A 27,770-nucleotide genomic window follows, 5' to 3' on the forward strand; every position below is an offset into this window, starting at 1 on the left:
AAATTAATTAATTCTTTTAAAAGAAGAAAAGATTATTAAAAATTAGGGGCGTCAGGCATTGCATGACTTCACTAGTTAACTCACGATTAACCACAAATTTTATATCTGTTTTAAATGTACAATAAAAATAAATTCTAGTTTTTTCATACTCTTGTTAACAAAAGTGGGAAAATGTTAAACTAATAGAAATAGTTAAATTAATTTTTGACGTTTATAGCCATCAATGGCAGTGAATGAATTAAAAGTAGAAACTGATTCATTAAGAAAGAGATCCCAAAATTTCGTGCTGCTGGGAAATGAAACTAGAGACCTAAAGGAGGCTATTTGTGGAGAAATCTCAAAATCGACAAATAATGTCCAACTCTCTAATATTTGTCCAATATCTCTAGATTGATCCTTGCGACATGTGGACCATTTTGCTGGAGCGGGTCACATTTGTACTTTCTTTGTGTACTTCGCTTACAGTAACTGCTAAAAAGTTTATTGTTAAACGTAGCAGTGTGGAACTGGTTCAAACAGAATTCAACCTTATGACACGTGTGAATGTCATATGGTAACATATGGTTTACATACTGTACATGTGTTTAGAGTTTTGACAAGAGTGATTGTGAGATGTTCTGCATCTTATGGGCTTGGTTGTGCCAAATGTGTCAGTGTTTTTAAAATCTGAGCCCTGTTTCACATTTCGTGCATAAGCAATCATAAAAAATAAAAATAAAATCTGTAAAAGATACTCAAAGTTTACTCAAAGATGCCATACAACAACACAAAAAAAAACATTACTCTCTTTTGAAGTTTTACTTGACAAATGAATAAATAATGAGAGAATGTTGTAAGCTCAATGTTTTTTGGTTCTGTGATCGTGTTTTTTTTTTTCCATCTTAGGTTGTTGCTTCTTCTGTAATTTTTTTAAAATGTGGGAATATATATATGTGGAAAGTTTAATAAAGATAATTGAAATCTAAAGTTCTGAGCTGCCTCCACATCTCAGGGCATTATTTAAACACTAAGGAAGTGAGGTACGTAATGCTGACCTACTTTTTTCTTTTACAAAAATAAAATACTTTTTGAATATATAACAATAATAACACTTACACACCTTGCAATTGACTTGGAAGCAATGCCCAGTCTACCAGTCATGGTAACACGGTGCAGTCCACTCCCCATTTCCCGCACAATGAAAACCTGACACTTTCATGAATTTATACAACCTGTCTGCACGCCTGCATGTAAAAAAAATTGACATGTCCAGGCAAAAAAGGACGTTTGGTCACCCTAGCTAGAATTACAGGGGACCGAACACTCCTGCAAGGATACAGTCAAACATCATACCGTATAAAGATGCTAAATACGTGATAATCAAATTAATTTACCATACGGTATCATGTAATGATTCTGACAGGACCACCACAACTTGACTCATGATGGCTCCATTTGACGACAACTAAAAAAAAGCTTAAAGTTGGACCGTTAACTCTTTCACTGCCACTGACGTTTAAAGACGTCAAGTAAAAACCTACGCTTCACTGCCAATGACGTCAAAAGACGTCATCCAATGATTTTTTTTTTTTTTTTTGAAACGGGTAGAGGAAACCCTTCCGCATGTCTGATGAAAGTTTCAAGTCTGTCTGTTGTGCCTAATGACTATTTTTGGCCCCTAGAGGGCAGCGATGACTCTCTTTTGACAAGATCGGGTGGGCGTCAGTAGAGGCGGAGCTAGAGCATCGAGCAGGAGATGAGAATGGAAGACAAAGGAAAAATGGCGGCCGGTCGCGAGGAGCTCACACCCGAGACGTTTTTTTCAAAGACCAAAAGCATCGCTGAAAAAGCACATTGTTGATCATCATCGATGATGAAGATGAGGGTGACTCCGTGGTTGGAAAGCATTGACGCGGCAGTAGAAGACGTTAGATGGAGTTAGATGGAGGAGGGAACGGGCAATGGCGAGCGTTTGCAAGCAGCTCTACACTTACAAGACGAAAGGCATCGACCAACGCTAAAATAGTACATTGATGACGACGGTGATCATCCTCGATGATGATGAAGGTGAATCCGAGCTTGACGGCGAAATTGGAACCGCTAACGCGGCGGCTATGACGGTGTCGTAACGCGGAGCGCAACCGAGCACGCACAGGCGGACGTTCGATCGGACGACGGAGAGTGCCCCGAGTCCAATGCATATTCATCGGAGGAAGTGTGTACAGTCTGCTACTTGCTTTTTATTCCCCGGAAAAAAAGGCCGTCAAGAAAGTGTAACGTTTGCACGCAAAACGGACCAATGTGAAAGTGAAAGTAAACTGTTGTGCGAGTCCTGGCGTCTCCTTGCACGCAGGAGAGCGTTACAAAAGGAAAAACTGTATTTGAAACATCCACATAATTGTAAGTAGTACCACAGTTGCACACATTTGTAAATAGTTTGCGAAATTGTTTTGTCAAATTGTTACACTGTTGAATGGAAATAAACGTATTTTGCAATCAAAAAACACTTTTTCATTGTTGGTGAAAGCGTTTTACAGAAGTAAAGCACTATGTAGGTGTTTGTGGCATCATTCATGGACAAAAAGAAGTGTACAATTCACTAGAGTGCATGAAATAACATCGTTTCACAAAAAGCTCTTTTTCTCCGTTTTTTGTTTCAAAAGAGAGAATTTCGGTGAAAGTAACCATTTTCTATTGTTGATTACTGAAGAACGGAATAAGTCCAATCTTTCATTTGGTAGTATGTGTGTTTCCATAGTCCAAACACAACATTTTCTGTGGACCTTGAAAGATCACTCAAAATGCTTAAATCGGCTGGCAGTGGGGACAACCCGTTTCTGAAAACGTCTGGCAGTGAATTAACAGAGCTCCAGTATTAGTATAGAGTAGCATTTGCCAACTGTTATCATCATCGTTAGCTTCTGACAAAGGGCGCATACTGTAACATTTGGCTCGAAGTTGTCATACTTGGTGTGTGTTTTTTTTACATATTACATGCTGCTCAAATAAAATTGTTCTTCACATCTTGGACATCTTTTTTTTTTCCTTCACATTCTGTGCTAGCATTCGGAGCTCAACTCATCGCAAGCCCCAAGTTGCACCCCACTACTCCTGGTAACTAAAGCCGTACACGACATTGGTTCCACAGTCAAGGGGGACGGAGTAAAAAGTAATTTTGCTGTATGACTATTACAGTCAAACATTTTTTTTAGACTCTCATCAACGCATTCACTCATTCCCTTCTATGACTTTGACCTACATCTTGTGAGAACCTTTCCTTCCACTGGATTGTTGAGTGACAACTTGTCAGTTTTCAAGCTTCTGAAATGAGCTGCTAAGCCGCTTAGGTTGCTGTGCCGATACCTCGCCCCAAGACTTTCTTCTGCTGTCCATTCTTCTCTTTCCCTTTTCTCATCCATCTCCCATGATCTCTCATCCTCTCTTCCTCATTCTTAAATACAAGTGAACAGACACAGCATACCATTCGAATCTCATCAATAATTGATACTTTTATAAGCTAGAACTACTGTCTTGGAAGCACTGAATACATTAGAAACAGAGAGTGGAATGTATTTGTGTTTTACCATTTCTAATATTGTGCTACTGGTGTTATGGAACTTTCAAAAGAAACACATTTATCAATCTTTCTTTTTGTCGAGATTATGGACAATGTGAACATACATGATATTTGTTGTGTTTTGAAAATAATTGATCCTGTTTTTGAATCGGGAAAGTCCAAGGTTACATGCATCTATTCTGAGGGTTAAGTACCTCAGGCAGGGCTACCTGCCCAATCACTGAGTGGCTTTATCATTCAGTCAGTTGACGTGAAACTCATTGATTCCTGCACACTGGCCATGCTCTGTCATGGGCTAAGCTTCTGCACTGAACTGTTGTGCTTTGCTGCCTGTTCCCTAGCAGATGTCAACCAGTCTACAGTACACTGTACCACTTGTGTTCAGCCAGCTGTGCTTACTACTACCTGAGTGTGTTTACTTTCACTATTCAGCTCAGTTGCTGTTGGGTGGATAAGAAATTGAACTTACCCCAATTTCAGTGTAGTTGAAACTTTGCGTAAAACAACATAAAATGATTTGGAAATTCTTTTCAACTTATTTTAAGTTGAATTGAATACACTACAAAGACGATGTATTTATTTATTTTTCCAAATATTCACTCATTTTGAATTTGATGGATGCAGCACATTCCAAAAAAGATGGGACAGGGGCATGTGTTATCAGCGGTCACCTACTCCACTCCTTGAGGGCCCCTATCCTGCTTTAGATGTTTCCCTCCTCCCACAAACCTTATTTACAAGGATCATTATCAGGCTTCTGCAGGGCTTGCTGATGAGCTGATCATTTGAATGACGTGGTCCTAGGGTGAGGACAAAAGCACATGGCATTCAGCCATTATGGTCCTCAACTATGGAATAGCCTGTCAAAGGACATCAGGTCTGCAGAAACTGCTGATATTGTCAAGAGGAGGCTCAGGGCACAGTATTTTTACTTGACATTTAAGTTGAGATGCACCAAAATGAAAACTGTGGGCCAAAATGGAAAACCAAAAATGAGAAACGCTTGGCCGAAAACCGAAATGCCGAAAAATGCCAATTTTTACTACCATTGCATTTATGGCTATGATTGTGTACTTACTTACCTAACTAGTCAAATCAATACATTGCAAATGCATAAATGTTTTAAACAATAAATCAATTACATCAAAATTATGAAAACATGCTGGCTAATGCTGCAATAAACTTCCAATAAACTTAAAGGTGGAACACTCACCCCCGTGTTTGGTGTTTAATTAAAACAGACGCTTGCTTGCAACGTTTTTTTGCTTGCGTCACCACAACATCCTATTTCTCTCGGCTTTAATTTTATTTGGGCCGAATGCCAAAAATGCCTATTTTTGCCATGTGGTTGAAAAATCGGTGCATCCCTACTTTTAAGGGATTTTGAAGTTATGTTTAAGCAAACTTTTTTACTCTTTTAATTGTTCTTAGATCCTTTATATCATATTGTCCATTTGCTTTGCTTTCTCTTTTTGTTTTGTTGTCTTTTAGATTTTAGCTCTTTTAATTCTGGTTGTCTTTTAGCTTTCAGCTCCAGTTGGGGCATCTCCACTGGGAGGGATGGCTGTCCTTCTTACTGTCCATCCATCCATCATCCATATGTATAAAATAACAAGGTGAAGGTATCCTGCCTTACGTTATATTGCACATGTAATGCACTTGAAGTTGTGTTCCTAAAATCCAAATGGCCATATTGGACATTTTGAATGTTTTTTTTTTTTAAGTTTTATTTATTTAATTATTTTTTAATCATGAAAAAAACATCTAAGTGCAATTTAAGGCACATTCCCTTCGTTTAAACAGCGAGAGTGGATTAAAAAGTAGCACAGGTCCACAATAAAGAAAGCAAGCGAGCCAAGCAACAGCTGTCAAAATACTGTTGGTAGCCAGGCACTCCATGCTAATGCTAACAGTTAGCTACTAGCCACGAGCGCCGGGACTTGTTACCGTATCGTGCGTTTTCTTCGCGTCCTAAATTCGCTATTTAATATACTTTCGGGGGGGCGGGCATTATGATAATGGTGGTAGAAAATATGTAATTTCTATAAAAACGTTGATAATGTAAGCCAAAATGTCAAAAGGAAGTAGTCAAGCTGGCGTTCATGCCACCATGCAGGCAGACTTCAAAGTAAAATCCGCCAAGGCTGTTACATTTCAATGTATTATTTGGGCAACTTTATTTTGAAGTTTGCCATAGCGTCGGCGGCGGGTGTTTGTGCCTTTGCAGCTTCCCTGACATTACTGAATGACGGCACTGTGTTAGCCCAGTGCGCACACGTACTCACACACGCACACACACACCAAGAGGAACTTACTCGTTAACATACATTTTAATCTTTTTTTTTGGTAGAAGAAGCAAGTCTTTTCAAGTCAAAGGGCTCAAGTCCGAGTGAAGTCATAAGTCATTGTTGGTCAAGTCGAGTCTAAAGTCGTTAAATTCTTGACTTGAGTCTGACTCGAGTCCAAGTCACATGACTCGAGTCCAGACCTCTGGTTGAGGCCACCAAACCGGAACCCCTCAACGCCTTCGGCTGCGCCTAGAAATTCTGTCCATAAAAGTTATAAACAGAATCGCCCTTTCTTGTTTAACATTTATATGCTTCCGCTTAGTGATATTATACGTAAATATAACAAACTTTCACTGTTATGCTGACGATACACAATAATATTTGCCTCTACAAATAACAAATCTGCTGTAATCTGGAGGCGCGAGTCGCCGACAGTAATGAAATGGATGTTGTTTAATTTTTTGCTCCTTAACCCAAATAAAACCGAGATCTTGATTGTCGGTCCTGCCCGTTATTGGCATCTGTTTACGAATACCTCTTTAAACCTTGATAAATGTATTATTAGCCAAAGTGAAAGTAAAAAAATCTCGGCGTTGTATTCGACCCAACTCTCTTTTTTCAAATAAACATTAAAAATATTATTAGAACTGCTTTTTTCACCTTCGTAATATTGCTAAAACTTGTCCTATTTTATCTGATGATGATGCAGAAATTATAAATCATGCGTTTGTTATGTCTCGCCTCGACTGTAATGTATTACCCTCTGGTCTTCCCATGACCAGTCTTAAAAGTCTGCAGTGAGTACAAAATGCTGCAGCTAGATTTTGACGCGGACGAGAAAGTCCGTTTATATTTCCTGATACGAGCCAACTTGCATTGGCTTCCGGTTTACTTGAGATGCAATTTCAAGGTTCTGTTACATGCATATAAAATATTACACTGCTTAATGCCTTCCTATCTCGTCGATTTAATAGTACCGTATTTTCTCACACAAAACCTTTGTTCGCAACACGCTGTTTTTTTGGTGATTCCAAGAGCCAAAAAGAAGTCTGCGGGTTCTAGAGTGTTTTAGATTCTGGCTCCAGTGCTCTGGAATGCCCTACCTTCGGAAGACAGAGACGCTACTTCTGATCAATACTGAGCTCTCCAGAGAGAAAAAAAAAGAAAAAGAGACGCTACTTCTGTAGAAACCTTTAAATGCGTCTTAAGACTCGTTTCTATACTCTTGCATTTGGCTGAATGATTTGTACCTGGTGACTGCCGCTGCTTTCTCTCCCTCCCTTCTCCGTGACTTGGAGAGGCAATTAGGTGTTAATGACCGTTTTGGATGCTGCATTACGGGTTCTGTGCTCGTTAACCGGGATGTGATCCGGTGAAGACCATCACCTTAAAGTTGCCGCCATGGAGATAGCTGCTCCGACCAACCAGGCTAGATTTGGATGAGGACCCACTTCCATAACGTCTGCTTGCTGTGCTTTAATTTCTTCAATGGACTTTCGCACTATTCTAGTTAATAATGTTTCGTATCACAAACTATGTAAAATGTAAAATGGGTTTTTTGAGTTTTTCCTTGCCCTCTTGTGGTTCGATTAGGGGATGTCGTTGATATTTGTCAACTGTGGTCATGTGAGGCCCTTTGGAACTCTTGTGTGATTAAGGGCTATATTAATAAACTTGACTTGAGTGTCCAACACATGCGGGTGTTCGTTATAGACAGCCCGTGGCGAGCACAAAAGTCCAATAGCAAAACACTGCTCAGGTTCTGATCGGAGGGGCATTCCTCCCAATCACGCCCCTCCAGGTCATTGCCCATGTGAGCTTTGAACTCCCCCGGCAGAACAAGGGAGTCCCCAGAGGGAGTGCTCTCCAGCACATCCTCCAAGGACTCCAGAAATGGTGGGTACTCTGCTGTTTGGTGCATAAGCACAAACAACAGTCAGTACCCGTCCCCCCACCCGAAGGCGGAGGGAGGCTACCCTCTTGTCCACCGGGGTAAACCCCAACATACAGGCACCTAGCCGGGGACCAATAAGTATGCCCACACCTACCGCGGCAACTCCGTGGAAGCGTGTCAAGCCCCTTTCGAGAAGATTGGTACCAGAACCCAAGCTGTGTGTGGAGGTGAATCCGCCAATATCTAGTCAGATCTTCTCTGCCTCGCACACCAGCTCAGGCTCCTTCCCTGCCGGAAAGGTGACATGGAATATCCCCAGAGCTAGCTTCAGTAGCCGGGGGTCAGACCGCCAAGGCCCTCGCCTTTGGCTGCTGCCCAGCTCACTGCGCACCTGACCCCTTTCGCCCCTCCCACAGGTGCTTAGCTCACGGGAAGGGGGACCCACGTTGCCTTTTCTGGCTGTGCCCGGCCGGGCCCCACGGGTATATCACCGGCCACCAGACGCTCACCTTCGAGCCCCGCCTCCAGGCCTGGCTCCACAGTGGGGCCCCGGTGACCCGCGTCCGGGCATGTAAAACCGCAATCCAAATTAACATTCATCATAGGGGTCTTTTGAGCCATGCTTTGTCTGGTCCCTTACCTAGGACTTGTTTGCCATGGGTGACCCTACCAGGGGCATGAAGCCCCAGACAACATAGCTCCTAGGCTCATTGGGACACGCAAACCCCTCCACCACGATAAGGTGATGACTCACGGAGGAGCCTTCTTACTGTTTGGGGCCAATTTGTGCCTTCCTGACGTTCGCCAGAACGCCCACAAAGGAGCAACACAGCCCTGAAAAGCACAGAATTGTGTTGCACCACCACAAATTTTGAGATGCGCCCATTTATAGTCCGAGCGCACGTGTCTATGAAAATAGAACCTGCTAAGTTTAAAGCTGCTGAATGCAAGATATTTAATTTCGAATCACTACTTTCACCTGTGGCCCAAAAAAATTTAACTACACACCCACCCCTTCTTCACGCACATGATATCACATCAGCAGACAGAGGGCAGGCAATTCAAACCCAAATCTAGTCTGAAAAATATTGGCCAGAGGTTTGCAGGAGTACCCATTGTGAACAGCCACTCTACTCATTAGAAGATGTTTCAGTCATAAATGGTCAACTAAAAAGGCTATTGTCAAGATATTTTTGGGCAAATTGTTACATTGAGCAACTTTATGTGTAAATTTATATTTGTTTTAAATTGCCTCACTGAAAATGTTTCAGTACACTTAAATACACTTTGCTGCTATGCACAATGTGAATTTAAGTATTAGAAAGCTGTTGATTATATATAAGAAAAATAAATCAATTGATTGTTTATTATAAAGTTAAATGTATGAAGTAAAAATATATTGTTTACATGATTATTCTATCAAATTTTACTCGAATACTGAAATAGTCGATAGCTACAGCCTTACATTCAACCTTCCTGTTATACTGTTGTATTTTTATTTTTTCATAAAACCCTCGCTTTGGGTAGCTGTAAAAAAAATTGCGCCTCATAATTACGAATTTGCTCCCGATGAGCAAAATTGCTCCTCAAAGAAAAAAAGTTACTTTGAGCCTTATTCTTCTGATTGCTTCTTTTGCATATTGTCAACAATAATATTGAGTGGGGGAAAAAATTTGCACACAAACTAAAATTCACCATTGTCACCTGACAGAACTATCTGGAAATGTTGCCAATTGCTTTGAAGAAAGAGCTTATCATGGACAAAGGCAGCAGACACCATTACTAAAACATTAAAGAGAGACAGGACTCTTTGTATGCACGCATGCAATGCATTATGTAGGTCTCCCCCCACCCGCCACCCCCCAACATTGCTCAACACCTCTTTCACTTCACACTAACAGCATTGAAATCATTAATGGAATCAAGAACTGTGATGATCAGGACACAATTGTGTTAAATATGCCTACTTAAAGAACATTCATGTATTTATTACACTAAGGGCCTAATGTTTTAAAGGTGTGCAAACTTGGTGCAAATCAAGATACACAGTCTTGCAAGCATAATGCAGGCAAAACTAGAGGTCGAAGGGAGCTGGTTATGGAAACACTTTTTGAAATACCAGAAACAAAAATGATTGCCTCTGAATGATCTAAGGGCTAACTTGGAGCCAGTTACAAGAAGGATACTATATTACCTGACAGAAGTCCATTTTGCTCTGCGTTTCTTTGCGTATGGTTCATTAGATTGAGCACAATTGGTGCAGGTCTCTCCCAGAGCAGTTTCCAGGTGTGCTGCTGTCCCAACTTTTAAAACGCAATGTTAAGAAAGATGGGCAGATACGTGCATATCCTTCTCACACACACTCAGAGCAAGTTCAATCAAATACAGTATGGCTTTTATGCAGTTCCTGTTCCCCAAAGTTATCAGAGCGATACATTTCTTTTCCGAAATTGTTTGCATGTCCTCCACTAACACTAACATTTCCAATTCCATTCAAACTTAAAATTATAATTATAACTTATACCTATAATTATGCAAGTTCCTTTTGAAACAAACAAGATGTTTTAAAATAAAACAAGTTGCAAATATATACATTTAAACAACTCAAAATTAGTATTAATAACATTTTATTCTTGTTTACAATAATGCCAATTTTGTAATTATGGAGTGTAATAATTGAAATTGTAATTGAATTTCGATTAATTGCACAGCCCTAATACTACTTATCCTCATTTGGGTCGCGAGGAACTGAAGTACCTGCTGACTTTAAAGGGCCTATATCATGCAAAATCAACTTTTTTGCGCTTTTAGCCATATTAAAATGCTATTTCCTCAATAAAAACACTGCCAAAGTGGTGTTTTCTTCCATTTACCCATCCCTGAGCATTCCTGCTCTCCAAGCACCAGCCCTGCTCAACCCACACTAGCTGACGTGTACCACTTCTGCAGACTAAATGCACTTTCTCCAAGCAGCAGCCTGCGGGATGCCCGACAATGTATCCGGGAAAGAAGCATTATGATGTGATCACCTTGGCTGAGGTGCCGGCCTCCCTGGCTGGAGTTTCTCTCATTCAATTTTTTTCCAAGTTCAAGTGGGATACCCTACAAGCGTATCCAGGAAAGAAGCACTCCGAGCGATTTTCCCGGTCGAGGTGCCGGCCTCCCTAGCTGGAGCGCTACTCTTTTTCGCCTGACAAGTGTAAAAAGAGGCGCTTTGATGTTAGCTATCTCGGTGAAAGACCAGGACTGCCTGGTTCAGTTCCAAAAGTGGATTGACCGGGAGATTAAACCTTAAAAATTGCGCAATTCCTACAGTCAAACCTGAGAGGCCAGAGCTGTAAACAAACCACTAACTAAATGATGGCATAATATTAGCATAAGCACTAATGTTAGCTTCATTGTCAAGCACGATATGTCAGACGTATTTTGTTGTATAAAAAACAAACATTGTTACACACATTACCATGTGCATGTATGAATACTAGAGGTGTTCCCGAACTTACAGCGTGCAATTCTCGTATCGATCCATTATGCGGCCGAATCGATGTTTAAACACCCATTTGGAAATATGGAAATATTTAATAAATCGTCTTACTTTTTGTGCCGCACCTAAACTCCCGTCCACTAGTTAGCAGCAGAACACGCCTTACTGCGCCAGAGTAACACTGAACTCTCGCGAGAAGTATCCGGTGTACTGTCTTTACAATACAATCTCGCGAGTTTACAGTGCAGTACAGCAAAGCTTCAACATGGCGGAGAAGGAAATACGAGCTGCTTCAAAGAATGTCTATAAAGTTGAAATTTGGACTCACTTTGGCTTCTATAGCAAAGAAGACGGAAGCATGGACTATGATAAGAGGTACGCTATATACAAACACTGCCAAGGGAAAATCAAATACTGCTGCAACACCACTAACCTTCGCGCTCACGTTGCAAGACACCACGGCGGAGTGGAAATAGCGAGTAAACAAACTTCTACCTAGTCTCAACTAACCCTTGAACAAGCTAATCCTGCCAAATTCCCTTCAAGCTCACCTCACCCACCAAAATAACACTGTTGTTTTTTGTCAAAGATGTTTAGGATGGAGTCTCCCTTGCCCCTAAATGGTGATCCTCTCAATTGGTGGATGGACCATGAAGGGGCCTATCCTCATATTTCCGCTGTAGCCCGTCAGTTCCTCTGCATCCCAGGCACAAGTGTGTCCGCAGAGAGAGTCTTTTCCACTGCAGGAGACATTGTAACTGCACAAAGATGTGTGCTTAAAGCTGGGAATGTTGATCAACTTGTGTTCCTGCAAAATAATCTAAAGAGAAACCACTAGCATTCTAAGTACAAACTAAGCAAGTTATTATTTCTTGCTCTAGACAATCTACCTCTGTTAAATTGCACTAAAGTTAAGTTGCACTAAAGTAATGTTGCAGTTGTGACATTCTAAAATAAATCTTGACTGTCTTATTTTCTTGTGGTTGTGGTCAAGGCAATATTTTGACTTGCTTATGCAAATTGCATCAAGGACGCGCAAAAGAATATTTACTTTTCATAACTGTTCATTATATTTTACATCCTTTGGGATGTTTTTTTTTTTTACATTTGATGCTGTAATGCTGCATTTTAGCAGGTTCTCACTAAGCATGTAAGAATGTTAAATAAAAGAATGGTATATTCATGGAACATTAAGCCTTAATATTTTATTTCAATGCTGTTCAAACGTGAAACAGATTGCAAACTATACAGTGGCTCACAGTTATAAGCCTGAAGTTCCAGATAAATATATTCATACAAATCTTACAGTGTAAACGTACAAGTTAACTGATTAGTATTTTCTAAATTAGATTTTTTTTTATCGCAATAATCAATTTATAGATTAGTATCGGGATTAATCGGTGTCGAATCGAATCGTGACCTATGAATCGTGACCTATGAATCGTGATACGGATCGAATCGCCAGGTACTAGGCAATTCACACCCCTAATGAATACTACATCAACGCTAAATAAAGATTGCCACTTGCCCCTGGTGCGAGGACATGAGGCCTCACAATATTGTAGCATGAGGTAACCGTTGTGGTAGTTTGTGGGTTATGTGGTTTCCCAATGGTGTTGAGGAGCCATGAAGGCAACACGAGACTTTTCGTAAGCTATGCATTATTAGTATGTTATTGCAGCTTTTTTCAAGAACAGAGCAACGATCAGTAATAGATTTTAATGATTAACAGGCAGGCTAAATTAAAAGCTAATGCTACCAATAGCTCTAACATTATGAGCTAATTTTTAGTAGACAGTGCATATGCGCATTTAGATTTTCATGCTGGTGCAAGTGTAGTATAGCGTGTTTGGGAATTTAGCAGACCATGCTGTGCCATGGTAGGCGTTCCGACGGACCAAGGGCGTTTTCTTTTGCGCACAACTGACACACCTGACAATTTGTTGGCTGAAAGCAGACTAAACTTAAGACTTGGGGTCCATTTCACAAAGCATGTTCAACAAACACCGAGACTAATCCTGAACAGCGAGTTGACATGCCCTGAGATAGGGAATTCTGCGTTTTTGGTTCCAGGACAGCTGATTTGAGGTAGTTATATCAACGCATAAGAGTTGTTTCACCTGCCGTTGCCAGTATAATAAAAAGTCCAGATCAATCAAGCCCCGATTTATCGAGTCACCATGACAACGGAAAAGCGCATTGCGCGGTGCCGCACTCTGCCTCCGCGTTTTTTTTTCCCTCTCTCAACTGAAAATCTTAATGCGATCATATGGTGAATTTGAACATGTCTTTAGAAAAAAAGTGCAACACCTCAGCGGCTCCCCATAGAGAAAGGCGCCGTTCGAGAACGTTGCTGCTCGAATGTCGGGTCAATGCATAAATTTTAATGTAGTCCTTTGCAATCACAATAATATTACAGGGGAAACCTGTTGAATGGTAATTCATTAATTCATTTTATTTAGGTGCAATCCTGCGGGGGAGAAGCACACCTGACTTAGGATGAAATATAAAAAAATTATTCAAAAGGTTATAAGAAAAAAATGGAGCGCAACACACAATATATGCTGTGATGTGAGCGCATGACCACGGCTGGTAGTGTTGCAAATGTAACAAGGAATTAAGTTGTGTATGTAGGTGATAGACTGTGATGTGAAACGGTACCGCTCGAAAAAATAACCGTCCGGAAATGCCAGCATATATATGCGCGGTCTGATAACAATCTCACAACAAATATTTAACCTTCATCAATAGGGTCATTGTCAAAAGGACATGTCATGTTCGTGACAAAAGTGGACTTTACGCTATATACTATAGGCACGCAAAAACTTGGTGACCTATAATCGCACTGGCCCATTTTTTATCATCCACCCATGGAGGTCTGCTTGTGCAATGTCTAAAGCAGGGTACACACATAAAGACAATCGGGCTGTTTTTGCTACCATTTTACCCCTTCCCGACCAAGGACGTCAAACGTCAGACAATATTATGTCTTATAAGATTGTCCTGATATGTGAGCTGTGTTAAGGGTGTAATTGTCCCGACAATAGGGTCCAAAACCAGTCGGATCAACAATGTTAAATAATGAAATTAAAATGTTCCAATATTTTTGATAAAAACTCTTCATGCGTATGGGGAAGTCAAGGTCTCCTGAGCGAGTTGACTGTGACGTGAATGGAATGTAGCTAATCAAAGAAGCTCTCTGACATGACGAACGAGTAAGCACCGGTAAATAAAATAAATTAACTCTTTGACTGCCAGACGTTTTCAGAAAAGGGATGCCGTCAGTGCCAGCCGATTTAAGCATTTTGACTGATCTTTCAAGGTCCACAGAAAATGTTGTGTTTGGACTATGGAAACACACATACTACCAAATGATAGATTGGACTCTCATCTTTCATCAGAAAAAAAAGTTTGTTTCTACCTTATTCCGTTTTTCAGTAATCAACAAAAGAAAATGGTTAGTTTCACCCAAATGCTCTGTTTTGAAACAAAAAACGGAGAAATCAAGCTTTTTGTGAAACAACATTATTTCATGCACTTTAGTGAATTTGAGACCTTTTTTTTTCCATGAATGATGCCACAAACACCTAAACAGTGCTTTACTTCTGTAAAACACTACCGCCAACAATGAAAAAGTGTTTTTTGATAGCAAAATACATTTATTTACATTCAACAGTGTAACAATTTGACAAAACAATTTGGCAAACTATTTACAAATGTGTGCAACCGTGGTACTATTTACAATTGTGTGGATGTTTCAAATACAGTTTTTCTTTTTGTAACACTCCCCTGCGTGCAAGGCGACGCAGCAGGATTTGCACAACAGATTAGTTTCACTGCGATGGCCCCTTAGCGTGCAGACGCTACACTTTCTTGCTGGCTTTTTTTCCCGGAGAATAGCAAGTATATACTGCAATGTGTGTTTGGCCATGTTGCCATCAAGTCTACTCTCAGGATCATGATACGGTGACGTTACGGTGGTGTTACGTCTGGCTTCCTCATGTCCTTCAGTTCCTATACCGGATGGTTGATCCATCTTATCCGCTCCATTCATGGTGGCATCGTAGTCCATAACCAGTGTCTTCTCCATGATCAGACTGTACCCACTCCTCCGATGAATATGCATTGGACTCGGGGCACTCTTCGTCGTCCGATTGAACGTCCGCCTGAGCATGCTCGGTTGTGCGCCGCGTTTTCCGGCGTTAGCATCGCTAGCCGGTGAGGCTTTATGACGTGATCATAGCCGCCGCGTCAACGCTTCCAACTTCGGCGTCAACCTCGGAGTCACCATCATCATCATCGTCGTCATCAATGTGCTCTTTAGCATTGGTCGATGCTTTTCGTCTTTGAAAAAAATGCTCAAGCGTGAGCTGCTTGCAACCGGTCGCCATTATGGCTTCCTCAGCCATTGTCCCCTCAACACTCTAGCTCCGCCTCACGTCTTCTACTGACACCTACCCAATCTTGTCCAAAGAGAGTCATCGCCGCCATCTAGGGGCCAAAAATAGGCATTTTACTAACTAGATCTGCTTGATACTTTCAGCACAGCTGGCCAAGGCTTTCTTCCACCCGTTTCCCCAAAAAAAAAAAAAAAAACTTGGTGAACGTCTTTTAACGTCTTTGGCGCTCCTCTGTAGGTTTTTACTAAACGTCATTTAACGTTTTTGGCAGTAAAAGAGTTAAAATCCTAACCGATGTGCAATTTTCTGAATATGAAGTTTATATTTTGCAACAAGTGATTTGCTGTGAATCACGTGAGAACTACAAGTACAAATTCTGTGCCCATAAATGTTTATTACCTTGTGGTCTAGTGGTTAATGCGGTTACCCTGCAAATGCGTGGTCACATGATAGAGCCCTTTCTTCATTTTTTTTTTTAGTACTACGATTTCTTGACAAAAGCTTATATGCTCTTAGGGTTATGGTTAGCCTGGTAATGCCGAGATAGCGGTAAATCTTTAGTGGCAAAACAATATGCAAACTTCATGATAAGACACAGAAGGGGATGAAAGGACCAAACAGAGTCCATCCATCCATCCATCCATCCATCATCTGGATCGCTGATCCATTCAAGGCAAATTATCTACTGCCTTCTGAATGTCTTCCTCATTAACTCAGGCTGCAAGCGAGTGCTGGATAAGATCGCGAGACGGAGAGAGCTATCGCGAGATGCTGTGACTATAGCAAGACCTACAGCGAGACCGGGAAACCCCAACATGGCGGTGCCCTGCTGCTAAAATAGAACTAGCTCTATTATGCTAAACTAATCCGAATTTAACCATCATATATCTTGGCTTTTCTCTCATCCGGCAGATTTGGAATACCACCCAGCATGGAGGACCTTGAACGTTTCATCGACGGATATTTTTACAGCTGCGCGATGGAGGATCCTTCCATCAAGAAAACTTCGAAGAAGAGGAAAAATGACTCAGCGACGGACACGGACGACCTAACCACTACGGACGTTTCGGTCAGTATGCTAGAGTCCATAAATAAAAAACTAGATGTCCTCTGCCTCATCCACGAGGACGTCAAAGAATTAAAGGTAAGCTTGGAATTCAGCCAACAGGTAAGTGACCTCCAACGAGATAATGCCGAGTTACGCTCTTCACTCGCGGCTGTTTTAGCTGAGTTGTAAACCATTAAAAAGGAGAATAAAACGCTAAAAGAAACTGTACTGGATGTCCAATCCCGTAGCATGCGGGAGAATTTAATATTCTCAGGCATATCCGAGAATACCTCTGACAATCCAGAGGTTGAGATGAAAAAAATTATGACGACGTTGTTAAAAATTCCTCAGGAGATGGTAAATAACATCTCTTTTCACCGGGTACATCGGCTTGGAGCCCGTAGGGGCAACAAACCCCGTCCTATTATCGCCAAGTTTGAACATTTTAAACAGAAATAATTTGTTAAAAGTAAAGGACGGGAGCTTAAAGGGACCTCATTTGGAATGAATGACCAATTCCCGAGAGAGATTGATGTGCGGCGAAAGGTACTGTTTCCTATAATGAGACAAAATAGGCAGGAGGGTAAACGGACTACGATAGCCGTTGATAAACTATACATCGATGGCCAACTATTCCGGAACCCCAACTCCACTCCCTGGCTGTTCTAATTGGCATTGGTGGAACTAAACTTTGTTTGATTATTAGATGTATACATATACTATATATGTGGTTATGAAACCTAAAATATGAATACTCATTATATTTAGGCTATATTATAAATATAATATTAATACATAACTATATCTAAAGTATATTTAAACAAAAAATCTCGCTTAGGTTACCAGTTACTGGTGTATTATGTTTAATCCCCCGCTAATTTCCTTCACTTTTACCTCCTGTTGACATTTAACTGTTTCAATTTATATTTCAACAGTTTTGAATTTAGTTATACATGTGTAGAAATAGATATTACTATGTTAACTCAAACACCAGATGTATAAGGATGTGATAATGATCTCTTTGAACTCTGTCCTCTCTCTTTCCGTAAGAAAGGAGTGGGCTAAAAGGTTTCTGTTGGCTCATCTGAAGAGGATGTTTAAAATACTATCAGCGTTTCTAGTCATCAGGTCATCCTGTCGTAAAATCTAATAGAGTTCAGAGGGCAAGAGCCTGTCTACATCAAAAACTCCAAAGTCGGGAAGTAACGATTTGCAGGCACCTGTATTAACTGTAAATTCAGGTCATCTCGATGTTCAGTGGAATGGTGGCGATCTTGATAAGACGCTAACGCGCGACTCTGTTTTGAAGGCCGCGGATGCGTTAGCTGTGGGCGTTGCCGCCTCAGTGAAACAATTGGAACAGAAATTGGATAAAGTGTTGGCTATGAGAGCTGACCCGCAGGAAAAATTTAACCAAGCGAGAGCTTTTGGTTTAGAATTGACTAGACATGCGGAAGTTCCACAGTTAGCTCGTAGTAAATGGCGTTCCATTCTTTCTCGCTTTGAAAGAGCTGCTGAAGATGAATTGATGGAACAAAACCGTGTATTGAAGGCTGAACGGGATGAATTTTTAGACAACGTGACCATGATATGACTGGTGAAGCTTCTAATGCATTGACTAATAGCTATCAAATTGAAGACATACAAAGGAAGCTGGCACAGTTAACATGTGCCGTAGAAAATGTTTCAAGACCACATGACATTAGTATAACTGACAGACCACCTGACGGTACTCCGAAAGGACCTGTGACTCGCTCCCAAGTAGGTTTTACAAGCACCTATGTTGACAAAAGTGGACCCAGCCACCGGGAATTCTGCTACTATGTATAAGCCTTATTCACCTTCTGATTTAAGCGTAATTTTACAGAGACTTCCCGCACTACCAGCGGGGGGGCAGAATTGGCTCAGGTCTTTGCAGAGAGAGGTGATAGGTCAGATTTTGACAGCGGTGGATGTGCGTGCGCTCTTGACCCACGCCTGTCCTCTCTCTCGACTCGAAGTGTTGATGACTAATTCAGGACTGCCATCATTAATGGATGGTGAGGCACTATCACGTGATAATTATTTGACACTCTTTGAGGTCCTCGATGAATTGTTCCCAATCCCGGAAATTGTCATATCTGACTTGATGTTTGCTCCAAAAATTGATGAGGAAGCTTTATTGATCATGCGCTTGTAGAATTTTCGTTAAAAACTGGACACTTGCCAACTGACTCTGCACTATATTCCCAAGTTTTCAGAGCAGCTGTACTGAAGGGTCTTCCTAAATCGATTATACAGGCCATGGACTCAAATCTGGATTTGCCCGGAGCAGAACATTCTAGATGGTTAGCCCATCTTAAACATCATTTGAGGAGGTATGCAAAAGATATCGAATCAAAAACTGAAAAACAAAAGAATACTGAATTACAATTAGCCATTATGCAATTGCAAACTTTAAAGAAAAAAAGAGGAGGATCTCATTCTTCTGGCTTCCACTGATATGTCAGCACCTAATAATGTTGTGGGAGATTGTGTTATGTTTCAGTCAGTTCCATTTGTTGGTCGAGATTACTGCTTCAACTGTGGTCAAGCTGGCCATTGGGCAAATACCTGCCGTCTGCACTCACGTGGCATCAGAGCTTGACGACAACAAAGAGGGCGCGGCTACTTCCAGCAGAGGGAACGTGGCTTACAGAACTTTCCCACGCGCCGAATGTCATCACAACCGCCTGTGCCGAATTACCAGTTCCAGCCGCCACCTGGTGGACAGTTTCCGCAATGACTGGGCCCTGAATTCACATCCAAAGGCCTCCAGGAACCGATGATTGAGATGGAGGTAGGGGGTACTTCCTTGTCAATTATGGTGGATACTGGAGCTCGTCACTCTACCATTAAGACATTGCCGCCTGACTGTACGCTCACCGCGAATGGCATTTCGCTGGTTGGATTCAAGGGAGAAAAAACTATTCTGAATTTGACAGCCCCTATAAACACGCGATGCTTCACACAAACTTTTTTACATGAGTTTGTATTTGCGCCAAATTGTCCCGTGAATCTTATGGGAAGGGACCTTCTCATAAAAACTGCACCATTGATCCAGTGCGGGTCGGACGGACTCACGCTTCAGTTCCCAGATGGACATACATACTACTGCGCGGTTGCCTCTGCCTCCAACGTCTGCCCCTAGTTCCCAGTGGTACCTCAACACGCTATGACATGCGCTCCGGCTGACAACTACTGGGCAAAGATTGACACTGATTCCTCCGGCTGGAGGGATGCTGAAAAGTTTGGGACAGATTGGTCTCCTTGGGTTCGTAATTGCCGATCATATGATATGGTATCTGACTGCTTGCATTGCACTATTTTTTATGACAGATGTGGTGATGAGATATACAGTGAAGCCTTCCGTACAGTTGTTGGCAACACCTGGGAGTTGCGTGTAGGTGATCTGTTCGCAGGTAGGCCCGGTGTCGCGTTTTCTGTAAGTCTGACTGAAGAACAATCTCAGTGGTATGAGATGGCGGAACCACCTGATGAATCTGTGCTGGCATGTCATCCTCATATTTCATTGATGGTCTCATCCCAGCACACGGCGAAAGATTTGGGTCCATTTGTCCTGGCATGCACAAAAGCAACTGATTGGCAACACTCTATACACCCAGATTTATTATATTCCAAATCTCTTGATGCCTATTGGATTAAATCTGATTTATTTGCTTCCATGTCTGTTTTAGAAAATCACCTTTGGATCGACATCATGGGAGGGAGACATCTGACAGCCACCTTGCTTGTGACATGTTAAAAACATTGCCTGCTAAACTGTGGTCTGCTGACCCGAATGATGTAGGCTTGTGTAAAGTTACTCCAGTAACTTTTGAATTAAAACCCAAATCCATTTGGGTGCCGCAATACCATATGAAGCCAGACGGACGTCTTGGCATCTCAGCAACAATTAATGGTTTGCTGAAAGCGGGGGTTCTTTGTAGAATTGATAAGTCGAGCTACAATACTCCCATTCTCCCAGTAGAAAAGAAAAATCACTGGTAAATTTCGCATGGTGCATGATCTCAGAGCTATTAATGCTAAAGTTTTGACACCTGCACTGCCGGTGCCAAATCCGCATTCTGCGCTGTCACAAATTACTCCATTGCATACGCATTTTACATGCATTGATCTTGCAAATGCATTTTTTTGCATCCCTCTTGACGTGTCTATGCAAAAGTATTTTGCATTTACTTGGAATAATGAGTGTTACTCATATACCCGATTGCCACAAGGGTTTGTGTTATCTCCTGGTGTTTTTAATGCTTCCCTTCGACAGCTGCTGTCACCTCTCCAACTTCCTACTGATGTTCTTTTAGTGCAGTATGTGGACGATCTACTCCTAGCTACACCGTCCGAGGAGTCCTGCCTTCAAGCTACACAGCTCCTTTTGAGCCACCTGGCTTCGGTGGGCCTGAAGTGCTCCAAGGACAAACTCCAAATTGCCCGACCTCAGGTTTCGTTTTTGGGAAGACTTATATCAAAGCATGGAACAGGTATTTCTCCGTCACACAAAGATGACATCTTGCACCATCCAAACCGACAAATGTGAAACAAATGTTGGCTTTTCTGGGCCTGTGCAACTATTCCAGACATCATGTTCCGGATTTTGCGGAACTGACTCATTCTCTCAGACAATTAGTGAATGAAAAAGGAATGAGAAACCTGTCACATGTTCTTGATTGGACTCATGATGCTGAGACCTCTTTTGTTATGCTAAAACAGTTTTTGTCATCAGCCGCGGCTCTTGTCGTTCCTGATTACACTAAGATGTTTTTCCTTGATGTTTCTGAGAAGTCATCAAGTGTGTCGGCTGTTCTTTTTCAAAAGAGGGAGAATGGTTATAGACATGTTTGTCTTTATGCATCAACACCTCTTGAAAAATATGAACAGCGTCACCATGTGTGCGCAGCATTTGCTTCAGCACTTGCTTCAGCACTTGCTCGCTTGATAAAAAAAACATCTCATATTGTGTTACATCATCCGCTGACAGTACGTACATCACATAGTACAGTGCAGTACGTAACCAGCCCAGCATTTACTATGACAGGGGGACGACAGAGAAAGATTGAATCAGTCTTGACACAACCTCAAATTTTGTTTATACATGAGGGGATTAACATGGCAGACGGCATGCTAGAGGGACAACCCCACTGCTGCACTAAGTGAATTCTGGAAGATAACTCACTGAGAAAAGACCTTTACGACATCCCATTAGACGACCCAGACTTGACGTTATTTACGTGACGGCTGTTGTTTCAAGGGCAATAAAGGACTACAATCAGGTTTTGCTGTAACACAGATGACTGGAACAACTTTTGACCTAAAAGTGGCAGAGAGACTTACAGGACCTCAGTCAGCTCAACGAGCAGAGATAGTGGCTGTGACAACTGCATTAAAATTAGCAAAAGATAAGACTGTGAACATTTACACTGACTCTGCGTATGCACATGTGGTTGTGCATACAGCCATCAAAGAATGGCAAAGAAATGACTTCATGACTGCTTCAGGGACACCTATCAAACACCATCAAGACATTTTTGATTTGAAAGACGTAGGAAATGATTCCGCAGACAAGGCCGCAAAACAAGCAGCGGGCTACAACCCACCACTTCAATTGATGGTGAGCGAAGGTGAATTGGGAGACAGACAAGAAATAACTTCGGAAACAATCAAGCTGTGGCAGGAGAGAGCCAGTCCGGAAGAAAAGAGTGTTTGGCTGTCAAGAGGTGCTCAAAAAGATGGGGAAGGTATATGGCGGAGAAAAGGTAAATATATCCCATCACAGAAACAATTAAAAATTCTAATTTCTGAAGCCCATGGAATATGCCATGTTGGTGTAGACAAAACACTAAGATGACTAAGCAACTGGTCACATCCTTACATGAGGCAAATTGTCAAAAGTAAACTACAGGATTACAGTGTTTGTAATAAATTCAACAGTATGCCAACATCTAAACCTCCTCCTGGCACTCACGATCCAGAAGTGACTGCTCCGGGTCAAGTCATTTCAATGGATTTTACTGACATGTTAAAGCCAGTGGAAGGTTACCGATATTTATTGGTAATAGTGGATTCCTTTTCCGGGTGGCCGGAAGCATATCACTGCAAATCTGAAACAGCAGAGGTCGTGGTGAAACATTTGATTAATCATTACATACCATCACATGGGTTTCCCAGAAAAATTAGATCAGACAATGGAACCCATTTCAGAAACAAACATCTACAGGAAGTGGAAAAAGCATTGGGGCTAAAACATATGTTTGGTTCTGTATACCATCCTCAATCTCAAGGACAAGTTGAATAAATGAATGAATGAATGAATTCTGAATGAATAGAAACATTAAATAAAAATTGGCTAAAGCACTGGCCTCATCAAAATTGAACTGGCTACAAGCTCTTCCTATTGCATTAATGAATGTATGAATGTCATTAAATTCAGCTAAAGGCTGGACTCCGTTTGAAGGTCACAAAAACAGACCATTTCCGGCTCCTAATGTTCCGCTGGGAGAGTCGCAAATTGCAGGACCTCCAGTACTTAAACAGATAGTATCTACGTTCTCCAAGCTAACAAATAAACAACCAGATGTTCCTTCAGAAATAAATAATTGTGAATATGTGTGGTTAAAAGTCACAAAACGAAAATGGTCTGCTCCTAGGTGGACGGGACCGTACAAAATTACAGAGAGGACATCTTGTGCCGTTTGGTTCCATAAGAAAGGCGACACCTGGTTTCACCTGTCTTCCACGAGGCCCGCTGGTTCTGGTTCGACGCCCCCACCAGTGGGAGCCATCTGACAGATTCAACTGGAGAACTACGCCTGCTCCCAGTATCCAGCTGCCTGCTCACGGGGGATGTCGTTCAATGGAGATTGAGTCAAGTGTCCTTTTCCGGGCAGCATTATTCCACAATTGAGTCACATTTTGGGAAGATAATCCCAGTGACCAATCCTTGGATCTCTGGCAGTTGCCCAGGGTTCTGAAAGAAGCTGATAACGCCCCTTTCCAACAAAAAACAACAACAACAACAACAACTGACAAACGCCCTTGTCATTCAACAAAGAACTTCATCACGAGATGGCTTCGAAGAGGGAACACGCCACCAGCAGCTACATTGCGACAATTTTGCTCATGTTGATTGTTATGTCATCCTGGTACTTTTGGAAGCCCTTAGATGCAAATTTTAATGTAACTACAACACATCGTGTTAAGCGAGATAGTAAATCCCCACACATTCCCTGGATCATATCCTGGACTTATAATAACTCAATTGCTGTGACAGTTGCCCCAAACACGAACACCTCTGTTAAGATTCCCATTAAATCTTTGAAGGGATTTAAAAGTGGGAGGCACACAAAAGGTAGTCTTTGGGTTAAGTATTGGTGGTATTTAACAGGACATGTTTTACGACTAGACTGGAGTGCTTTTGTAACCACCCAAAGCGGACGATACTGGCCACCGGGATCAAGCGTGGAGGCAATTTTCTTTAGCAAAAGGGTAACGCTACGTAAAATGGGAGGTCAACTTGAATTGACTTTTGCTTTTCCTGATGGAAATATGCGGCCACCTAATGTAACTCTAAATAAAACCTCCTGTTTCGGGCTATTGTTATGGGCATGGTTCTCCGGAGCTGATCCCTATTTTCCAATTTTAGTTTGTGTAGATAAAACTATGAGTAAGTTAGAACAACCAAAAATGACTAAATACACAATGGAAACTGGGGTAGAAGCTGTTAGTGTACCAATTGATGGTGTAGTTGAGTGGTTTCGTGCTACAACAGGATTGTCCGGCGGCAGTAGTAATTGGCTACTGCTGGCAAACGAAGCAGCGCGTGCCTCTGGCAAAAACTTTGTAGTGTGCGTGGGACCACGACCTTTATTGCGAGTAATCCCTGCTAAAATAGAGGATCACTGTGTAATGGAACTTATGAATAAAACTGTCCCCAATGTTAAATGCTCACAATGGGATAAGGTGTATCCACTCGTAAATTGGCAGACCACTAAACCAGTATTTTCAAGTAAAGTTGCGGATGGTAATTTTTCATGTATTAAAATGACAGGTACTGGGGAACAATTGGGAAAACTAAATCACATCACTCACTGCATTTCAGCAATAGATGTGGGGCGAAAGTTCCAACCTCAATCCAGAGCCGACATTTGGTGGTGGTGTGGGGATGACCGAATATTTGATAATTTACCGATTAATATGCAAGGATATTGTGCTCTCATTACCCTCCTTCTGCCAGTACAAGTTTTCCCCACATCTGTTGATAACCTTTTAAAAATGGTTGATACTTGGGAAACAAAATCTTCTCCTTCTTTTCAGAGAGTCAAACGATCTTCTTGGTAAGAGCAAAATGTTCCCACCTACATAGATGCAATTGGAGTACCTAGAGGAGTTCTAGATGAATACAAATTGGCTGATCAGATAGCCTCAGGATTTGAATCTCTAATTTGCTGGTGGTGTACAATTAACAAAAACGTAGATAGAATTAATTATGTACATTATAATGTCCAAAGGCTAGGAAATTGGACTCAATCTGGTTTTGAGGCTGTACACGGCCAGTTGGCTGCCACATCTTTGATGGCATTCCAAAATCGAATTGCACTGGATATGTTGCTGAGTTGCGGAGTTTGCTCAATGTTTGGAGATCAATGTTGTACGTTTATTCCAAATAACACAGCACCAGATGGAAGTTTAACTGTCGCAATTGAAGGACTCCGGACACTTAATAAAAAAATGAAAGAGCATTCTGGTATAGACACTTCGGTATGGGATAATTGGATGCATATTTTTGGCCGCTATAAAACTTTAGTTTCCTCAATTTTGATATCTGTTGCTGTATTTGCCGCCTTTTTAACCACATGCGGTTGTATTCCATGTATTCGTTCTCTTTGCCAAAGAATTATTACCGCAGCTATTGAAAAACAGGATGTACAGAATAAGTCTTCTTATATGATGGTGGAGTCTGTGGTTTCTCCAGTGATGCCCGCTGTCGCGACATCCGAAGAAGATCCCGCTGGAATTTTTCTCTAAAAATTGTTTTTTAAGGTTTAAATGTCTGTTTTTAACTCTTTCGAGTTCAATTGAAGGATTGTTGACATTTAACTGTTTCAATTTATATTTTAACTGTTTTGAATTTAGTTATACATGTGTCGAAATAGATATTACTATGTTAACTCAATCACCAGATGTATAAGGATGTGATAATGATCTCTTTGAACTCTGTCCTCTCTCTTTCCGTAAGAAAGGAGTGGGCTAAAAGGTTTCTGTTGACTCATCTGAAGAGGATGTTTAAAATACTATCAGCGTTTCTGGTCATCAGGTCATCCTGTCGTAAAATCTAATAGGGTTCAGAGGGCAAGAGCCTGTCTACATCAAAAACTCCAAAGTCGAGAAGTAACTAAGATATGGACTGTACCTGTTTTGTCACAACTCTGCTAAGGATTCAAAGGAGGCAGGTCCCAATGTAAGACCTTTTGTATAAAGATGCTAAAGATTCACAATCCAACACACACTTGGAGCTTTTCACCAATTTTCGAGTGAGCTTGATTCTGTGTCTTTTAAAAGCTTTTAAAATAAAAACTTGCAAGGAACTTATTCATCGATCTTATTTATGATTTATTTGAACACGCAATAGATAACAGAATTCATGTAATCTATCACTCCCTAGTTTTTTCACTGTTATATTTACTTACACGTTACCTCATATTTTACACAAATTACATAAATCACCTAATCACTTTGATTCTATCCTATAACATGCCAATATTGACAAATGGCCTATACAGATATATACACAGGACTGAGTCTATATTGTTTGTATGCATAAATTAGTTCTGGTTTCCTGGAATGTTTGTGGCGCTCGCTCACAGGCAAAAAGAATAAAAACTTTAGACCATCTCTTAAAATTAAAAGCAGATATTTGCCTCCTACAAGAAACCCACCTACAAAAATCTGAAGAAAAATTACTTATTGATAAGAATTTTAGCCAAGCGTACTCTGCTCCTTATAACAGTAGACAAAGAGGAGTCTGTATACTCATACATAAGAATTTATTCTTTACTCTAAATAATACAATAACAGACCCAGAGGGCCGATACATTATTATTCAGGTGACTATATTTAATAAAATATATACATTTGGTAATTTATCTGCCCCTAATAATGATGATCCGGCCTTTTTCCATGAATTTTTCTCTCAGCTGTTTGAATTAGCAGCGAACTCTACTATTATTATCGGAGGTCTTAAATCCATTAATAGAGTGTTCTAATAATACAACATGTATAAGGCGATTACAATCTACTAAAGTAATAGGGGAATATATGGATGATTTTGGCCTCGTCGACAGCTGGAGACTTAAAAACCCAAATAAGAAGGAATTTACCTTATTTTCCGCTGTGCACTGTTCTTTTTCAAGAATTTATTTTTTTCTTACAAATAACTCTATTGCTGATAAAACTGTTACAAAAATGCATCCTATTGTTATTAGCGACCATGCACCAGTCTCCCTTTCCCTACAAGTTGATTATACCTTTGAACCACCACCGACATGGCGTTCTAACATCTCACTGCTAAACGATGCAGAGTTTGACAAAATTATAAGAAAAGAGTGGGCAGACTTTTTGGAAATAAATGACTCTCCAGACCTATCTCCATCTCTTCTCTGGGAAGCTGGGAAAGCAATAATTAGAGGTAAAATTATATCATATTCATCTTATAAAAAGAAACAGGATCAAAAATTAGAAAAAGACTTGGAAGATAAAATTAAACAACTGACGGATGAGTACGCAATAAACCCAAATAACCAAATATGGACTGACTTACAAAATACCAAAATACAGTTAGACGATATGCTAACTAAAAAGACAGAGTTCATAATACAACAATTGAGATACAACAACTTTGAATATAATAACAAATCAGGTAAATTTCTTGCAAACCAACTTCAACACAATCGGGAAAAATCTCTTATAGCGGCTTTTAAAGGGACAACTGGTGAATGCACACAATCACCAGAAGAAATTAATCAAATTTTTTATAACTATTATCGCAACCTATACTCAGAAACTAAC

The 27,770-nt window shown here is 40.9% G+C and overlaps 1 protein-coding gene across 4 annotated transcripts in view; it reads right to left on the reverse strand.

Moving 5' to 3' along the window:
• glra3 (glycine receptor, alpha 3) overlaps positions 1–27,770 on the reverse strand; it is a 118,449-nt gene that overhangs the window by 78,283 nt on the left and 12,396 nt on the right. Inside the window, exon 1 of one of the 4 annotated variants that reach the window (XM_077570638.1) lies at positions 11,242–11,282. The exons of 2 other annotated variants lie outside the window; for them this stretch is intronic. In XM_077570638.1, coding sequence (XP_077426764.1) covers positions 11,242–11,267 — 26 coding nt within the window. In that variant the 5' untranslated portion in view covers positions 11,268–11,282. Of the gene's footprint in view, positions 1–10,767; positions 10,880–11,241; positions 11,283–27,770 lie in introns of those variants that run through there. One more of the 4 variants, XM_077570639.1, reaches the window with a different exon arrangement.

This window comes from Vanacampus margaritifer, chromosome 7, assembly GCF_051991255.1.
Source record: "Vanacampus margaritifer isolate UIUO_Vmar chromosome 7, RoL_Vmar_1.0, whole genome shotgun sequence".
NCBI lineage: Eukaryota > Metazoa > Chordata > Actinopteri > Syngnathiformes > Syngnathidae > Vanacampus > Vanacampus margaritifer.